The following is a 20,188-nucleotide window of genomic DNA, read 5'->3' as shown; positions in this document are numbered from 1 at the left end:
TTAAATATTATTCAGCTACCACAGCATTCTCTTCTATGATTCCTTCCATAGGACATAATCATCCCTCTCCTTTCCAAAATCTATAGAAGAGTACAGGGCTATGGCTGTGAACTCCCTGAATCTTTTATTTAGTTAAGCTCATTAGGCCTGTAATAAATAGGTCAATAACAAATCAAGAGGACTCTTCTCTGCTATCATCAGGAACAGAGCCCAATATGCAAATTATTGTTCATTACGTGTTCCTCTTTTTCTATATTCTTTGCCTGTCCTAGCCTATCCATTTCTCTAAATTCTTCTTTCTCCCTTTCTTGAGTCCTCTACAGCAGTGGTTCTTCACTAGCTTTAGTGTGAAAATCACCTGCAAAGCTAACAGAAAATACCAAGGTCCAAGCTTGTTAAAGAAAGATAAAATCCTTCTGTATTTTTATTACATTTGCTAGGTGATTCCATTACTTAGAGATTGAGACAGGCTGCTCTAACCTAGGGATTCTTACATTGGTTGCACATTAGAATAACCTGGGGAACTTTTAAATACCCTGATGCTGAGATAATTAGAAACACTGGTGAGACTCAGGAATCAGCACATTTTAAGCTCCCCAGGTGTGAACCAAAATTATTCGTATCACCTGGGTGCTTGTTAGAAAAGAATTTCCAAAACCAGGCCAGACTTACAGAATCAGAGTCTGTGTTTACTAAGAATTCCAAGTAGCTTATTTGGAAGAAGCAAAACACTGCTTCTCAAACTGGGCTGAACTCTGGAATGACCTGGGGACCTTTGAAAATTACTGATGCCTACTCCCAGAGACTCTGATTTTAACTAGTCTGGGTTACAGCCTTGGTTCATCCACTACCACTCCACTGATAAGAATTCAAGGTAGCTAAAATCACTAAATCACTTTCACTAAAGCAGAAAGAGGCCTCTCTTCAGTGGGTGTCACGACACATACAGTCCTGGGAACTGGGCAAAAACAAAGTAGTCCTTTAGTGCACAGGTCAGCACATTTTTCTGTAAAGGACTAGACAGTATTTTAGGTTTGTGCGCCATGTGGTCCCTGTCACAACCACTCTGTTGTTGTAGTGCAAAAGCAGCCATAGACAATACAGAAACAAATGAATATGTGTTCCAATGAAACTTTATATGCAAAGCAGGGGAGGGATGGGTTAGATTTGGCCTTCAAGTCAAAGTCTGCCAACCCCTGCTCTAGAACAGTGGTTCTCAAACTTTAGAGTACCTTAGAACTGCCTAGAAGGCTTTGTTCAAACACAGATTGCTGGCTCCTGGCCTCAGAGTTGCTGATTCAGTAGATCTGGGTAAACTCTGAGAAGCTGAAGTTCAAACAAGTCCCAGGGTGATGCTGATACTATTGGTCCATGGGCCACAATTTGAGAACCGCTGGGTTATTTTTTTTTTTAATGTTTATTTATTTTTGAGAGAAAAAGAAAGAGAGCGAGTGCGGGCTCACGTGCACATGAGTGGGGAGGGACAGAGAGAGGGAGACAGAGAATCCCAAGCAGGCTCCCTGCTATCAACGCAGAGCCCAATGCAGCGTTCAATATCACAAACCACGAGATCATGAGCTGAGCTGAAATCAAGAGTCAGATGCTTAACCAACTGAGTCACCCAGGAGCCCCGAGAATCACTGATTTAAAGTAGTGGTTCTCAAACTTCACTACATGTCAGAATCACCTAGAGAAATTTTTTAAATTCTGAAGCTATACTCCAGATGACATAAATCAAAATCTTTCTACTGTAAAGGCTCCTAACACTTATGGCACACATTATTGGTGTGTTGAAAGATACAGTAGACTGTTTATATAGAGGGCCACCAATAATTCCTCTCATCACTCCATGTGCATGGTACTCTCCCACCAAGAGGTAGAGTTTATTACCCTTTACCTTAAATCTGGCATAGCCTTGTATCTTGCTTTGATCAAAAGAATGTAGCAAAAGTGATCCTATGTGACTTCCAGACCAAGCCCATAAGAAGTCTTACACCTACTGATTTCACTCACTTGAAAACCAGCTATCACATTAAGAAAACTGACTACCTGGGGCACCTGTGTGGCTCAGACAGTTGAGCGACAGACTCTTGATTTCAGCTCAGGTCATGATCCCAGGGTTGTGGCATTGATTGAGGCCCACATCAGGGTAAATGTGAGGCCGAGTGAGGAGCCTTGGGGTTCTCTCTCTCTCTCTCTCTCTCTCTCTCTCTCTCTCTCTCTCTCCCTCCCTCCCTCCCTCTCTCTCTCCCTCCCTCCCCTCCACCCCCATCTGCCCATCTCTCCTAGTCATGCTCTCTCTTCTAAAATAAAAAAAAATTTTAAGTCTGACTACCCTCCTGTAGAGAGACCACATTATAAAAGTGAAGTCCTAGAGAATGACAGACTCCAAAGGGCAGGAGAAACCTGGCCAACCTCACCCATTCTAGCCACCCCAGCTGAGGCACCAAATTGGATCCTCCAGCCATATACGAGCCACTCAGCCAACACCAACTGGAGTAGAGACTAGCTGGCCTCCCCAAACCCTGCCCAAACACATGATAGTTGTTGTTTTAAGTCACTAAATTTTGGGGTGGTTGTTAAACAGAGATAAATAAGATGTCAACAGTCATACAGAAGATATTAGTGTCGTGTTTATATAAGTTTTTATAGTGATTTAAGAAGTTGTAAACTATTTGGTACAACCATTCAGAAATTAACAACTGCTGGGGTGCCTGTGTGGCTCAGTAGGTTAAGCATCCAAATCTTCTGACTCTTGATTTCGGCCCAGGTCATAATCTTGTGGTTTGTGGGTTCAAACCCCAAGTCCGGCTCCAAGCTGACAGTGCAGAGCTTGCTTGGGATTCTCTCTCTGCCCTGCTCACTCTCTCTCTTTCTCTCTCTCTCAAAATAAATAAATAAACTTAAAACATTTTAATTAAAAAAGAAATGAACTGCTAAAAATGAATCTTTTTTGCTAAAATTATATTTTAATACTATTTGTCTGACTTGCTCTATAAAGTATTTAAATGCAGTAATTATTGCTTTGACAAAACTATATAATGTTCCCCCTGGCATTACCATTTGAATCACCCAAAACTACTGCAGTCACAATTTGTTTGTCATCACTTCTTCACTTAGTACCCGTTGTCAAATATTTCATCTTTCTTTGGCTCTTTCACAAATTTTTGCTATTAATTTGTTCTTACTTTTCACATTTCTTCTACTAATAAGATACATATGGTTGCTTTGTTAGCATCATCATTTCTTAAGAGGTGTTCCTACTAGAATGCAATTGGAGGCACCTGGATGGCTCAGTCAGTTAAGCGTCCAACTTCAGCTCAGGTCATGATCTCACAGTTCATGAGTTCAAGACCTGCGTTGGGCTCTATGCTGACAGCTCAGAGCCTGGAGCCTGCTTCGAATTCTGTGTCTCCCTCTCTCACTGCCCCTCCCCTGTTCACACTGTCCTCTCTCTCTCTCTCTCAAAAATAAACATAAAAAAAAAAAAAAAAGAACGCAATTCTTTTTTGACTCTTACACTTTTCAGTAGTTATTTATTATTGGCTTTTGATGTTAATTAGCCAAATTCTGATTCTTGATGAAATTTTGCTGTTTTATCTTTAATTATTAAAAAATTTATTTCTGGGAATGCAAGCTGGTGCAGCCACTCTGGAAAATAGTATGGAGGTTCCTCAAAAAACTAAAAATAGAACTACCCTACAACTCAGCAATTGCACTACTAGGCATTTATCCACAGGATACAGGTGTGCTGTTTCAAAGGGACACATGCACCTCAGTGTTTATAGCAGCACTATCAACAATAGCCAAAGAATGGAAAGAGCCCAAAAATGTCCATCAATGGATGAATGGATAAAGAAGATGTGGTATATATATACAATGGAGTATTACTCAGCAATCATAAAGAATGAAATCTTGCCAGTTCCAACTATGTAGATGGAACTGGAGGCTATTATGCTAAGTGAAATTAGTCAGAGAAAGACAAATATCATATGACTTCACTCATATGAGGACTTTAAGAGAAAAAACAGATGAACATAAGGGAAGGGAAACAATAATAATATAAAAACAGGGAGGGGGACAAAACATAAGAGACTCATAAATATGGAGAATAAACAGAGGGTTACTGAAAGGGGGGTGGGCTAAATGGGTAAGGGGCACTAAGGAATCTACTCCTGAAATCATTGTTGCACTATATGCTAACTAATTTGGATGTAAATTTTAAAAAATAATAAAATTAAAAAATATTTTGGTGTATCTTCCATAAAATAAATGTATTTGACTCAAAGGACTATCCTTAAAAAAATAAAATAAAAAACAAAAAAACATTTATTTCTGAAGATGAAATTAAATGTACATAATCTATTGTGATAAGCACTGGGTGTTCCATGTAAGTGATGAACCACTAAATTTTACTCCTGAAACTAATATTATATTATATGTTAACTAACTGGAATTTAAATAAAAACTCGAGGGCACCTGGGTGGCTCAGCTGTAAAGCATCTGACTTCAGCTCAGGTCATGATCTCATGATTCATGAGTTAGAGTCCCACATCAGGTGAGCCCAAGCCCCACTTTGGGTGAGCCCATCTCTCTCTCTCTCTCTCTCTCTCTCTCTCTCTCGCTCTCTCGCTCTCTCGCTCTCTCGCTCTCTCTCTCACTCACTTTCATCCTCTTTCTCTCTCTCTCTCTCTCTCTCTCTCTCAAAAACAAATAAAAACTTGAAACCAATATAAATAAATAAATGCATATAATCATTTAAATGGGACTGTAGGCATTTGCTGATTTCAAAAAACATTTTGAAAATTTTATTTTGTGATCATACATAAGAGTAACATTTATTGAATTAACTACAACGAATTAGTATTTCCTATTTATGAAATGTTTCATTTTATTATCTTTCAATATTTATTTTAAAACATTTTAAGTATGCAGAAAATTATACACACATCAATTTCTGAACCTTAAGACATATGTTTCATTTTCGTACTTAAATACATTTGCTTTCTACTGATTGTTGTTTCCCCACCATAATGGACAAATTTTTCATTAAATACTGCCAGAAAGTCATTACATTCAGAATACAATCACAGCGGTCCAAATTCTCTTCTTTGACCTATCTTTTTGTATCAAAGTTATTAAATGAAGCTATAAATAACTATGAAGTTATTAAATGAAGCAAATCATACAGGACTTCAACATGAAATGTCAATTTCATACAGAAAAAGATCTGTACTCTAAACTTCTGCAAACACAAAATAAGAAAAAAAGTTCTTGGGGCTCCTGGGTGGCTCAGTCAGTTAAGCGTCCAACTTTGGCTCAGGTCATGATCTCACAGTTTGTGGGTTTGGGCTCTGCATCAGGCTCTCTGATGACAGCTTGGAGCCTGAAGCCTGCTTTGGATTCTGTGTCTCCCTCTCTGCCCCTCATCTACTAGTGCTCTCTCTCTCAAAAATGAAAAACATTAAAAAAAATTTTTTTTAAGTAAAATTCAGGAAGTTTAGGAGGAATAAATCTCAACTTATTGATTTAATACTAGTTATTGACTTCAAGATATGGCTAAAGTAACATTCTGCTATCTGATTAATTTATTTCAAGCAATGCTTAATATTTCTGACCATTCACATGCACTGACAAACTGTGTGGATTGGCTGTATTGGAATGGAGAGGCTGAGAATGAGTCACTAGGGAGTCAGTGCTATAATCTAGATCCACAAAGACAATTATTAGAAGTGAATTAAAGGAAGAAAAAAGTAGGAAGACCAACTTCTGTGTATACCTGCAGAAAAGGTTTATCATTATTTTATTCAAAATCTATTCAGTTTATCTCAGAAAATTTAAGCATTACTTTTGTCAATGAAAGAAAAAGAGGATAAAAAATGAATGACTGCTCCTTTAAAGTACAACTTAAAGAGACAGAATTATCTGAATTCTAATTACACGGGATAAAGAAGCTCCTGCCAATCAGGAGGAAAGAGCAATAACCAAGCTCCTGTCAATCAGGAAGAAAGGGCAATAAATACTCACCTGCTTTTCACTAATATGACTACTTATGCAGACAACGTTCTTATCAATGACAATGACCAAGAATTTGAAAAGATCAACAATTTTAAAATCTTGACCAGGAATTGCTTGAAATCATTTCATGATAAGACCTATTTTGAGAAAAAGTTATGTTCATGGAAACTAGCTCAAGTTTCTCATTAAAATACTTTTTAAATATTTAGAAGTATTGTACTCATTCAATATGTAATATCTCCCCCAATAGTATGTTTTATTTTATAATTCTATTAAAAAGAAATGATTTATTTATTAAATATTATTTTAACATAATTCCATTTAAAAATTTTAAAAATTTTCCACCAACACCCAGATAGTTCATGACATTTTCATGAAACCATCCACTGAGTGAATGAGTGGACAGCTGTAATATGGAAAATCAAACTCAGAAAAAAATAAAACAAAAAGGGTTACACATTTTATAGAATTTATGCAGCAATTCAACCTTAAAGCTTCATTCAGCAAAAATAATAATCAAATAAAAATTCCAACTTCCTTACACCAACAGCAAATGAGAATCCAAAAGAGTCATCAGTGAAGTTACAGAAATCTCTATGTTCCAGAAAAGTCAGTGTTCAAGCCAACTCCAGTATGTAATAGAACGCAGCACGCCTGACCATTCCATTTAAAAATTTTAAAAATCAGCACGCCTGACCTGCTCTGAAACAGCCATGAGTTGGTGCCTTATAAAGACATATGAGTTAGAGAACAACCCTAGGAAATTCTCATTCTATAAGGAATAAGGAACAATAATATCCATTCTTACAGAAGAAATAAATCACAAAAGAATCCAAATAATTTTTATTTTTATTTTTTTTTAATTTTTTTTCAACGTTTTTTATTTATTTTTGGGACAGAGAGAGACAGAGCATGAACGGGGGAGGGGCAGACAGAGAGGGAGACACAGAATCGGAAACAGGCTCCAGGCTCCGAGCCATCAGCCCAGAGCCTGACGCGGGGCTCGAACTCACGGACCGCGAGATCGTGACCTGGCTGAAGTCGGACGCTTAACCGACTGCGCCATCCAGGCGCCCCGAATCCAAATAATTTTTAAATGACCAGATAAACTAATCCCAATCTATGTTTAATCTTGGCTAAAAACCCAAATGGCTCTATTATTTTAAACATTTATTTAAACCCATTTATTAAGTTATTCATAAATGACATCTGCAGAATATCCAGCTTTTTACTGTGACACAAACAGATACACCAAAATCTAAGTATTACAAAATCTGCTACAGAATTTAAGCAGATTGCCACGTTTATTACATTTTAGAAAGCAGTTTGTCTTGTCCTATAAAGCCTCCTTTGCCCTGTAATGCTATGTAATTAAAATTTCATTGTAGAGAATGCTACTAAAATAAAGCATTTTATGTAACTAGGCTTTTCCCACATTTTAACAAATGGCTCTGAGATCATATTTAAATCTTATAATAAATAATGCTGTGTAATCATAGAATGTTTATAACTAAAAGTCATTTAGTAAAACCCATTCATTTTCCAAAGGAGGAGCACAAAGCTTAGTAAAATTAAATGACCTCCCCAGGAAAAGAATTATGCAAGTACTAGGGATGTAACAGTAAACAAGAGATCTGTCATCCCTGGTCATATTTTAGCTAAAGCAAAGTATGCAGTATTATGATGAAGGAAGAATCTTTGCCTCAAATATAAGAATTCTGATTCAAGTACACACGAGTCACTCCTACTGGGAAAAATTTAAAGTATTTGTTAACAAGAAACAAAAAGGCCAGGTAAAGCAGACAACATAGCAACTATAAAAGGAAAGGAAATTAAAAGGTAGTAAAGCAAGGTCTTACAATTCCATACTTCTATCTATTAGGAAAATTTCTGAGATGCTAAAAAAATATGGGATAAAATTAGAAAGGCACTGGACATCTGGATATAGTATAAAACAAAGAGTTCTCTATAGATACATGTATAGTATATATATCAACACACACAAGCTCACCAACCTACAGCCTTAAGTCCTCTATGCAGACAGGCAGGCAAAGAGTAATCTCCTATCGGTTTGCAAATCATCTTTTTAAAGCAACATAAATTTTAGTGAAAATAGAGATCCTGAAGTTTTCAAGTGCCAGAAACAATAAAAGAAAAATGTTTAAAACATTAAATACTTTTAATTATCTATTTGGTATGTGCTGTCACTGATTTAACAAATTTTTTTCATTTAATGACTATAAAAAAAACACAAGAATTTTCTTAAGTTCATAACCTTGGTCTCCTTAACTCTGCAAAAGTACTTTCTACCAGGAATCTTCTAGGTGGTAGTAGCAGAAATGAATATAACACAGTGCCTGCAGTCATGGAACTTAGACAAGAAATTAAGTACATACACTCATTTAAGAATCAGATGATATATGTGTATATTGTGTGTGTGTGTGTGCCTGTGTGTGTGTAAAAGGCAGAGTAAGGTAACCTAAGTGATGACAGGGTGGTCAAGGAAGGCTTATCTGAGAGGTAGTGACCTAAATAAAGTGAGGGAGACGTGTAGAAAGAGAAAGAATACTTTAAGGAAAATAGCCACACATGGATATGAACAAAGAACATTCTGCACAGAATAGATAGCAAGTGCAAAGGCCCTAAGATGAGAATTACTTTGATATGTTAAAGAACAACAAAGACTCCATGTGGCTATAGCCAGGCAGAAAACAGAGATGAGATCAGGGAGTTATCAGCAGAAGTCTGGTCATAAGGCTGGGGTATGCCATGTTTGGGTTTTATTCTGAGTGTGACGGGAAGCTACAATAGTGGAATGCTGTAAATTAATTTATATTTTTAAGTTCTTTCTGGCTCCTGTATACAGAACTCATTGTAGAAGGGCAAGAAGAGAAGCAGAAACACAAGTTGGAAGGCTATATAATCCTAAACAAGAGGTGGTAGTATTGTAGACTTGGAGGTGGCAGAGGAAACTACTGTTAGTTGGATTTGGGGTGTAATTTTGCTAATATGTTGGATATGGAGAATATGGAAAAAAGAAAAGTCATATAAAAAGCTTTAAGGATAGGGGCGCCTGGGTGGCTTGGTCGGTTAAGCATCCGACTTCGGCTCAGGTCATGATCTCACGGTCCGTGAGTTCGAGCCCCGCGTCAGGCTCTGTGCTGACAGCTCAGAGCCTGGAGCCTGTTTCAGATTCTGTGTCTCCCTCTCTCTCTGCTCCTCCCCTGTTCATGCTCTGTCTCTCTCTGTCTCAAAACTAAATAAACGCTAAAAAAATAAAAAAATAAAAAAGTTTTAAGGATAAAACTCATTAAGCTGCACAATAATTTGCCTGCCAAAAATATTTTGAAATTATAAGCTTTATGGCTGATGTGTTGGTTAACTGTTGGCTTTCACCACCACATCACCCTTTCATGGGCTCCTCCTCTGTATTGCCAGATGCTAGAAATCTGCAAAGTATATTTCCTAGGCCTCCTTGCAAACAGAGAGGTTAGGTTCTGCCAATGTAAGCCAATGACAGCAGGACATAGAAGAAGCCACGGTTTTTTCTGCTTCTGTTCTGACATAGCCATCAGTGAGCATCTGTGAGCCACACCAACTTTGAGCAGCCATTTATGACCAATCTGGGCAGTTTCAGTGGGACTACAGGCTCCTTGGCTCTGCAGCAACCACAAGAAGGCAAGCTCCTGGCTTCCTGGCCAAGTTACATTGGCTGTATTCTCAACAGTGCAATACTTAGGAGCTCTGGGGAACAGTTTCCCATGTCCTCCAGCCCCAGGGGCAATAGCTACTTCCCATATTTACTAATCTCTAGATGGCACCACCTTAACTCTTTTTATTCCTCCAACCCTTCCAACACTTTTGTAACCAATTCACTGTATTAAAATCTTTGTCAGAAATATCCTAAGTGGCTTGTTTTCCTGAACGTATGCCAACTGATATAGTAAAGAAAGAAGCGTCACTCTCCAGAGTCTACTTTCACATATTGTTGTTCCTCGCAACACTCTTACATATAGGCATAGCAAATTCTATTATTCCCTTCACATAAAGCAACAAACTGAAAACTGAAAGTGATTATTAAAATACTTTGAAGATTTGTTGACAAGAAATCTACCAATACACATTTAAACAATTTATTTGCCAAGTGTTTATCTTAAGCATAAATTTTCACATTTAAAGTTATAACAAAGAGCCAAGGTATTCTTATGTAAAGTAATAATGCAAGACTTACTGATTTAAAGAAAATATCAGAAATAAGACTATTACAAAAGATAATATATTATGGAGAAAACATTTAACTTTTTATGTTAATTTCAATCAATAGCTTTTATCCCCCCCAAAATTAGTTCTTACTATATTACATTTTTTAAGAAGTTTAAATCCAGATGATCACTTGATTTAAAAACAAATCAAACATACTATATACTGGCATCTAAATCCTCTAGAAGGTAGAAAGAGAATAAGACGACATTAAGAAAACAAATTGGTGCAAAATATTAGAGATACAACCATAAAATGCTAAGAAGAGGGGTGCCAGGCTGGCTCAGTCAATTGAGCATGCAACTCTTCAACTTGGGGTTATAAGTTTGAGCCCCATGATGTGTGTAGAGATTACTTTTTAAAAAACTAAAAAAACCTCTTAGAAGAAAACAAAGGGATAAATCTTCATGATCTGGGATTTGGCGATGGATTTTTGGATATGACCCCAAAAGCAGGAGCAACAAAAAAAATAAACTGAATTTCATCAAAATTAACTTTTGTGCATCAGAGGATATTATCAAGAAACTGAAAAGACAACCTATACAGAATGGGAGAAAATATTTACATATTTATCTGATAAGAATTAATATCCAAAATATACAAAGAATTCAGTTTTTAAAATTCCAATTTAAAAACAGGCAAAGGACTCAAATGGCCACGATGGTAACAATGGCAGAAAATACACAATGGCCAATAAACACATGAAAACATGCTCAACTGTATTAAGCATCGGAGAAGTACAGATCAAAACCACAGTGAGACACTACTTCACACCTACTAGGACAGCTGTGATCAAAAAAATGGAAAATAATAAACGTTGACAAGGATGTGAAAAACCAGAACACTCACACATTGCTGCTGGAAGTGTAAAATGGTGCAGGCTCTGTGAAAAACAGTTCAGTGTTTCCTTAAGAAGGAAGTAGTATAGAAGTATCATATGCACCAGTAATTCCACACCTGGATCTATACTCAAAAGAACTGAAACCCGGAAATGAAGCAATACTTGTACATGCTAACTTCAAAACAGCTAAAATTTGAAGTACAATTAAAATAAATATCACCAGATAACTTTACCCTTAATTTGACCAAAAAAACCCAAAAAAGTAAGAAAATCAAATAAACTAAGAACCAAAAACTGGCAGATTTTTATAAAGAGTATGTGTTGATAATTTTGAAGCACCAAATAATTATATGACAGTCATCTATGTTAAGCTTTTTAAAATTTTTTAAGAAGCACATAACACAAAAATTAACTCAAAATAGATTAAAGACTTGAAAATAAGACCAGAACCCTCTGTATTGCCAGGTGCTAGAATAAAACTCCTAGAAGAAAACACAGGCAGTAACCTCCTTGACATCAGTCCTGGCAATGATTTTTTCGATTTGATACCAAAACAAAGGCAACAAAAGGAAAAATAAACAAGTGGGACTACATCAAACTAAAAAGTCTCTGCACTGCAAAGGAAACCAACAACAAAGTGAAAAAGCAACTACTGAATGGCAGAAAATATCTGCAAATCATATATTTGATAAGGGGTTAATATCAGGAAGGAAGGAAGGAAGGAAGGAAGGAAGGAAGGAAGGAAGGAAGGAAGGAGGGAAGGACCTCATACAGCTCAATAGGAAAAAAAAAAATCCGATTAAAAAATGGGCATATGGTCTGAATACACGTTTCCAAAGAAAACATACAACTGGCTAACATATACATGAAAAGATGTTCTACACCACTAATCATCAGGGAAATGTAAATCAAAATGCAATGAGACATCACCTCATACCTGTTAGAATGGCTATTATCAAACAGACAAGAAAAAAAAAACCCAAAAGGACAAGAAATAACAAATGTTGGCAAGGACACAGAGAAAAGGAAACACTTGTACACTGTTGGTGCCAATGCAAATTGGTGCAGCCACCAATGGTGGAAAACAGTATGGAAATTCCTCAAAAAATTAAAATTAGAACTACCATATGATCCAGCAATTCCACTTCTAGGTATGATCAGAAAAAAGTGAAAACACTAATTTGAAAAGATATATGCACCTCCATGTTCACTGCAGCATTATTTACAATAGTCAAGATATGGAAACACCCTAAATATCCATCAATGGATGAGTGGATAAAGATGTAATACACATGCACACGCATGCGCGCGCGCGCGCGCACACACACACACACACACACTGAAATACTACTCATCTATAAAAAATAATGAACTCCTGACATTTGCAACAACACAGATGGATCTTGCAGGTATTATGCTAAGCAAAATAAGTCAGAAAAAGAAAAATAGTGTCTGCACTCAGATGTAAAATTTTAAAAATAAGGGTGTCTGGGTGACTCAGTCATTTAAGCATCCGACTCTTGATTTCAGCTCAGGTCATGATCAAGTAGTGAGATCAAGCCCCACGTCAGGCTCCACACTGAGCGCAGAGCCTGCTAAGGTTTTCTCTCTCTCCCTCTGCCCCTGTCCTGCTCCCACTCTCTCTCTAAAAAAAAAGAAAAGAAACAAGAAAAAAATCTTTGAAAAATAACAACAACAACAAAAAATGAGCTCAAGCATATAGACAACAGACTGGTGGCTGCCTGAGGCAGGGGTAGCGGGTGAAAGGGTTCAAAGGGTGTAAATTTCTATAAAATATTCAATGAATATGTTGTAGGGAGGTAACAAACAGCATGATGACTACAGTTAATAATACTGTACTGCATATTTGAAAGTAGGTAGGAGAGTGAGTCTTAAAAATTCTCATCACAAGAAAAATAAATTATAACTACGTACAGGTACACGTGTTAACCGAACTTACTGCAGTAATCATTTTGTAGTATATACAAATACAGAATCGTTACTTGGAATCGCTGTATACATAAAACTAACATAATGTCAATTATATCTCAATAAAAATTTTAAAAAAAGAATGTATAACTCATAGCTACCATGTTTTCAGTAAAGTTTTACAAAATTTATAAAGGAATTTCTTGACATTCTAAAAGTATCCCTCATTCTTGAAGGCTAAATGCCCTCAAATCTTAAAGACACATATAAATAGCCCAAAGAATACAGCAGTCTTTAATACTGGCAACTGACAAGACAAAGAGGATATATTTGTAAGTATTTAAAAGAAATAGCTAAATTTAGAATGATGACTTTTACTTCGTCATTCTTAAATAATTCCTTAAGAACTCCCAAAGGCACAACTTAAACAAAAAAATAGCTCTTATGGGTATATATTTCAGTGATATTAAGTTCACCTTACTAGAACGAGAAATAAAATCTCTCTCTGTCTCACACACACACACACGTTAGATCCACCCAACTAAAAAGCTGACAATTTAAAGTTACTGAATTACAACGTAGGTACTTTTGTAAAATACTGCCACTCAAGGAATATACTAAATATTAACATGGTCATAGTAACACCTACTTGCTGACACTTACTGTGTGAAAATTTATCATTTCTTGAAGACTGTCAGAAAACTTGGTTAAACTTGTCTATGAAAGAAACCAAAAGAAAACCAAGTCATTTAAAAGCCACCAAAATAGGTCACAAAAATGTTACTTCAGCATTTCTGACAGAAAGATCAAGTTACATTGTAAACAATGACATTTACTTGCAAGGGCAATTTCATGGCATTGCCTCATGGGCATACTCTGCAAAGAGGACAAGTCTACATGTGGTGAGTGACATAAAACCCCAGAACAGTCAAAGAATTAATATTGTCATATCAGTAGGAGTATGCTAACAAATAGTAATGGCACATATAAACCTAAAAGTAAAATTGAGTGTATCAAGACTGCACATTTAGACATCCCGGAGTCAAATAATCATGAAGGCACATCCATTACCTAACCAGGTATTATTCCTCCTGGAAGAAATAACATAATACCACAGAGTACAGCAAGGGGTCTAAGTTAACCAAGCATAGCGAGCTGACAAGAACTTTCCTATACAGCCCCATACATACAGCTAAATACTATTCGTAAGGTTTAATGCTCTCTGCTTGCCCCTATAAGCTCCTACTAGGGAGCATAATCCTCCTCTGCCTGCTCAGGCCCTCTTGTAGAGGATTCAGCTCACTACCAGAAGTAAGCTTACATTCACAATGCAAATCATCCATCAACTTCTAACTATGCTAGAAAACAGAATTATACAAAATAAGACCAATAGGTGATAGCTTTTCTATTCCTATTTTTACCACTATAGCCACTAATACGTTTAATAAATGAATGCATAATTCTTTTAATATCCTGTTGCATTTAACATATTAACTAATTTTAACAATACTAACCTCAACTACAGCATCATTACTAGAATATTGTGCCAGGTCTCGAATCCCATTCATGAATTGTTTATTTGCAACACAAAAGGCCTTTCCGGTATCAATCATTGCGATACAAAGTTTCACAAGCTGAAAAAGAAAAACATTACATCAGGTTGAAAATAATTATACAAATTACTTAGTTGAACAAGTGTTAGTAGTAGCTTCATGAGTTAGCCTAGTTTAGATAAATTATGGTTCATCAATAAATCCAATAGACCAATTGAAAATTGCTCTTTTCCCCTCTGACTTATAAAGTAAATTCATAGGAGGGTTGTACCAAAACAGTTGACCTTTTAGGACCCAGAAGGTGTGTTATAACAACAACAAATCATTTTATCAAGTCAAATTCAAGCCCATAAATTAATTCTATAAAAATTTGTCTAGGAAGAACAGGGAACTTGAGGCAGAACAACCAGTATGTTAAAAAATATTTTAAATTAAAAAAAAAAAAAAAAAACTCAAAACCTGTGGTATGTTGGAGAAAAGGGGAATAAGCTGACATGTTGAGTTAGTCATGCTGGGCATTTCAGTGTCAATCTATCAAAGAAGATGTCAGAATTGATTAATCAACCATATTTCTCCAATGCCTACTGTCCTAGGCACTGTGCTAGTGTTAAAATTGAGACTTTCTTTCATCTTTCTTTCTCTTTAATTCCTTTCCTCCCTCCCTTTCTTTTTTCCATTCCTTATTTTTCTCCTTTCATTCAAACATAGAACATTTTCTTTAATCAAGCAGTATCTTGGGTGAATACATATATATACATATATTTTTTTTTCTTCTTTTTAAAGTGGAGAAGGAAAGGATACTGAGGGGGTAATGCAGGGGTGGGAGGGCACCACGAAGAGCACCCCCCCCAAAAAAAAACCTTTAAAAAACATCTAAAGGATCTCAGAAGTATGTTTTAAAACTGTTATACCCTAGGGCCTAGAAGAACAGAAGTTAAAGATATAATCTCTCACAAAACAGATGAACATAAGGGAAGGGAAACATAAATAATATAAAAACAGGGAGAAGGACAAAACATAAGAGACTCTTAAAAATGGAGAACAGGGGCGCCTGGGTGGCGCAGTCGGTTGAGCGTCCGACTTCAGCTCAGGTCAGGATCTCGCGGTCCATGAGTTCGAGCCCCGCGTCGGGCTCTGGGCTGATGGCTCAGGGCCTGGAGCCTGCTTCCGATTCTGTGTCTCCCTCTCTCTCTGCCCCTCCCCCGTTCATGCTCTGTCTCTCTCTGTCTCAAAAATAAATAAACGTTAAAAAAAAAAATTAAAAAAAAAAATGGAGAACAAACAGAGGGTTAGTGGAGGGGTTGTGGGAGGGCGGATGGGCTAAATGGGTAAGCGGCATTAAGGAATCTACTCCTGAAATCCCTGTTGCACTATATGCTAACTAACTTGCATGTAAATTTAAAAAATAAATTAAGTTAAAAAATTTTTTAAAAAACATAATATCTCTCTCAGAAGCTCTAATTCTAACCAACAGACAAGCAGATACATTCCCTACAGCAAAAACACGACTGCTATGCATGACAAAACCAAGCATGATGGAACAAAGGAAGAACATCTAACCAGGACTATGGGCTTAAATAAGGGAAGGATTCCTGGAAAAGGTAACACTTGAGAAAAGCCCTGAAGACCAACAGGAATTAGCCAATCAGACAAAAGTAATGGGAAGACACTACTCTAGGAAGAACATGTGCTAAGGCCCAGAAGCTCAGTGGGCAGGACAGAGGCAGTGTGCAGTGTGAAAATGTGTGGCATTAAAAGTATGATGTTAGAAATATATACAAGGACCAGATCAGGACAAGCCTTGTGTACAATGCTAAGATGTTCACAGTTTGTATGAAAGGAAAAGTGAAGACAATGATTGGTGAGTTCACCTGAGTTCCATCTTAGAATGATGATCTAAAAAGAGAAAAAATAAAAACATGGAAAGAAAGAATAAAGATAAGGAGATTGGACCAAAAACCATGAGAGTCTAAATTAAGGCAGTAAGCAGGGAGAGAAAAGGGAGACCAATTCAAGAACTACAATCAAGTACTCTGGTACACTTATGCAGACGACTGTGTCCCACCAAGGGGAAAGTTGGAGCTGAAATTCAGCCTGAGCTTGGCCTGCCATGGACTACTAATTCACACATTAAACTGGCCAGCAAAAAACTTGTTTTCACTGTGTTGAGCCTGTGAGATAAGCCAAGTGGAAAGCTGATCAAACACAAATGAACACAGATGTTTGCAACTCAAAAAAGACTGTAGATACAGATACAGAAGGCATCAAAAAATATACAGTATCAGTGCTACAGTGTTATGTCCTAGACAGAGAGCAGAGGACAGATGCAGAGTGAAAATTACACAAAGGAGACTAAAGAGGAAGAGGGAAAGTAGGAGAAAAAGCAAGAGAATAATTTCACCAAAGTAGAAAAAAGAACATTGTATCAAAAGATGGATGATGAATGGTTCGAAAACTCATAAAAGTCAAGTTTTAAAAAGACTTAAAAAACATCTATTGAGTTTGGTGGCAAAGTCACCAGCATCCCCGGCAAGAATATTTTAAGAGAAACTGACTGGGGGCTGTTAGGTTACAGTAAATTATGAACTATAGATGAAGACGACAAAATGATAGCTCAATATATGCATATAAATTCTACAGAATACCCTACAAGAACATCCTATACTAAAATAAGGATTCTGTGATAAAACAAATCTAGCAAACTCTAGGGTTTTTTTTAATTTTTTTTTTTAACGTTTATTTATTTTTGAGAGACAGATCATGAGCAGGAGAAGGACAGAGAGAGGGGGGACACAGAATCCGAGGCAGTCTCCAGGCCTGAGCTGTCAGCACAGAGCCTGAAGCGGGGCTCAAACCCACAAACTGCAAGATCATGACCTGAGCTGAAGTCGGACGCTCAACCGACTAAGCCACCCAGGCACCCCTGGCAAACTCTAGGTTTAAACAGCTAAACAGATTTCTTTATTGCTGAACTTTAAAGAGCTTCTGATATATATTCATGTGTACTGTGAATCCTAGAAGAGTATAATATGCAACATTTCTCAAAAATATTTGATGTGGAATTCTCTTCACAGGAAGCATTCTCATAGAAACAACATCTCATAAAACTCACTATGAGAAATGCTGGCAGAAATTAGTCTTCTAAACAGTTTGAAAATTACAAACAAACAAGTAGAAAATTACAAAAAAATAGAGGTGCCTGGCTGGCTCAGTCAGTTAAGTGTCCAACTCTTGATTTGGGCTCAGGTCATGATCTCACAGTTTGTGAGATTAAGCACCGCATCAGATTCCACACTGACAGTTTGGGATTCTCTCTATCCTCTCTTTCTGCTCCTCCCTCTGCTCATGCAAATGTGCGCATAGTCTCTCTCTCAAACACACACAAAAAAGAAAATTACAGGGGCGCCTGGGTGGCGCAGTCGGTTAAGCGTCCGGCTTCAGCCAGGTCACGATCTCGCGGTCCGAGAGTTCGAGCCCCGCGTCAGGCTCTGGGCTGATGGCTCGGAGCCTGGAGCCTATTTCCGATTCTGTGTCTCCCTCTCTCTCTGCCCCTCCCCCGTTCATGCTCTGTCTCTCTCTGTCCCAAAAATAAATAAAAAACGTTGAAAAAAAAAAATTAAAAAAAAAATAAATAAATAAAATTAAAAAAAAAAAAGAAAATTACAAAAAATAATGTCTTAAAAATCAGAAAAACTAATTCTAAAATTCATATGGAGTAAACATTAACATGCAAGAAGACGGAAAAAAATCAAAAAGATTAATGAGATGGGGACATAAGCCTTATATTTTTTTAAATTTTTTTAACGTTATTCATTTTTTGAGAGACAAAGAGAACACGAGAGGGGCAGAGAGAGAGGGAGACACAGAATCTGAAGCAGGCTCCAGGCTCTGAGCTGTCATCATAGAGCCCAATGTGGGGCTTGAACTCACAAACTGGGAGATCATGACCTGAGCCCGTGAGACACTTAATCAACTGAGCCACCCAGGCACCCCAGCCTTATATATTATTAAAATGTATTATACAAGTGTAGTAGTTAAAAGTCTGGTAATGGAGGTGAATAGACAAACTGTTCAATGGAATAGAACAGAGTCAAGAAACAGATACAAATATGCAGTACTTCCAGCCAGTGGGGGGGGGAGGGGGTAGATATCCAATAAATGACATACGGATCCTAGATAGCCATCTAATGGGGAACAAAGAAAACAAAAAACCAAGTTGAATTCCAAATGCTCAAATTAATTTCAGATGGAATAAAGATTTAAGCATGAAACATTAAATGAGAAAACTAAGAGAAAACAGGAGGTAATATTTTTTATAATCTCAAAGTAACAGAAGTCTTTTTGAGAAAGATGCAAACCTCAAAAATCATAGCAGAAACATCAATTCAACTACAAAAACATAAAACATTTCTATAAGAAAAAAACAATAAACTTAGTCAAAAGAAAAACAATAAAATGGGAAAACAATATTAGTAACAATCACAAGGGACTAATTTCCCTGCTATAAGAAAGGGTATACAATCATCTTTGAAAAGCAAACCAGCCACTAGAAAAAAAGAAAAAAGAAAAAAGGTCGACAGATATGTACAGATAATTCCCAGAAAATTCAAATACATCCTATACCCATAAAAAAAAAATCAATCTCACTCATAATTTTTTTAAAAATTGCAAAATACTGTTTTTTACAGAACAGCAAAGATCAAAAGTTTGGTAATTTGCTATTGTAGAGTGGGTAGGTATGGGGAAACAGGCACTCTCACACATTTTGGGGGGAGGGGATGTAAATTGGTACAATTTCCATGTAAGGCAGTTTAGCAAGAGCTATCAAAATTTTAAACAATTACCCTCTAACCTAGCAATTTCACTTTTAGAAAAGTATTATACACATACATTTTCACATAAGCTACATGACACACATGTGAAGTCATTCACTGCAGCCACAGTAAAATACAGGCAACAATCTAAGTATCCATCAGTAGACAACTGGATAAATTATGATATATCCATTAATGAAATACAATTCACCCTTTAAAAAGAATGAGGCAGCTCTATAATTAATAACAAAAACCAAAATCCAAGATACATGTTTTCCAAAAGTAAAATGTAGAACAGTGTTAATATTTTTGTTGGAGTGGGGAGAGGAGAAACACAAATACTTAAAATCTTTTATATGGTCAGAAAACTTCTGGAAGGACACACAAGTGTTCTCTAGGAAAGAGATTAGAGGAGGACTAATTTCTCACTGATTTCTCTACCTTTGAGTTTTGTGTCACACAGGTGGTATTCAACAAATTAAATACTTATTTAACAAATTAAGTAGTTAAAAAATAATTAAATTGAAATGTTCTATAAAAACTGAAAGAGAGGTTGGTAGTATAACAATATGGATAAAAACACAAGGGTTCTGGGTTCAGTCAGCTTAGGTTCAAATTCTACTGCTGTCATTAACCATCTAAATAATCCTGAATGACCTTAACCTCTGCAAACTTGTTTCTTCTGTCTGATATGATCACAATGGTACCAAACCATATCAGGTTACTATAAAAGAGTTAAGATGATGTGAGAAGTAACTGAAATGATTCTTTTT

At 36.6% G+C, this 20,188-nt stretch overlaps 1 protein-coding gene across 4 annotated transcripts in view; it reads right to left on the bottom strand.

Annotated features, from left to right (window-relative positions):
• The window catches only part of ACAP2 (ArfGAP with coiled-coil, ankyrin repeat and PH domains 2), a 151,975-nt gene that overhangs the window by 68,093 nt on the left and 63,694 nt on the right, over window positions 1-20,188 (bottom strand). For 3 of the 4 annotated variants that reach the window (XR_007457289.1, XM_049628373.1, XM_049628372.1), the window contains 2 exons: window positions 14,563-14,682; window positions 13,712-13,765 (listed from right to left, as the gene is read on the bottom strand). The exons of the other annotated variant lie outside the window; for it this stretch is intronic. Coding sequence is in view for 2 of the 3 variants with exons in the window: in XM_049628372.1 (XP_049484329.1) it covers window positions 13,712-13,765; window positions 14,563-14,682 (174 nt within the window). In the remaining variant the exon portion in view is untranslated. The remainder of the gene's footprint in view (window positions 1-13,711; window positions 13,766-14,562; window positions 14,683-20,188) is intronic. 4 annotated transcript variants of the gene reach the window in all.

Source organism: Panthera uncia, chromosome C2 (assembly GCF_023721935.1).
Source record: "Panthera uncia isolate 11264 chromosome C2, Puncia_PCG_1.0, whole genome shotgun sequence".
NCBI lineage: Eukaryota > Metazoa > Chordata > Mammalia > Carnivora > Felidae > Panthera > Panthera uncia.
Note: the sequence above shows the minus strand (reverse complement) of the source record. Positions and strands in the feature narration are given on the sequence as shown.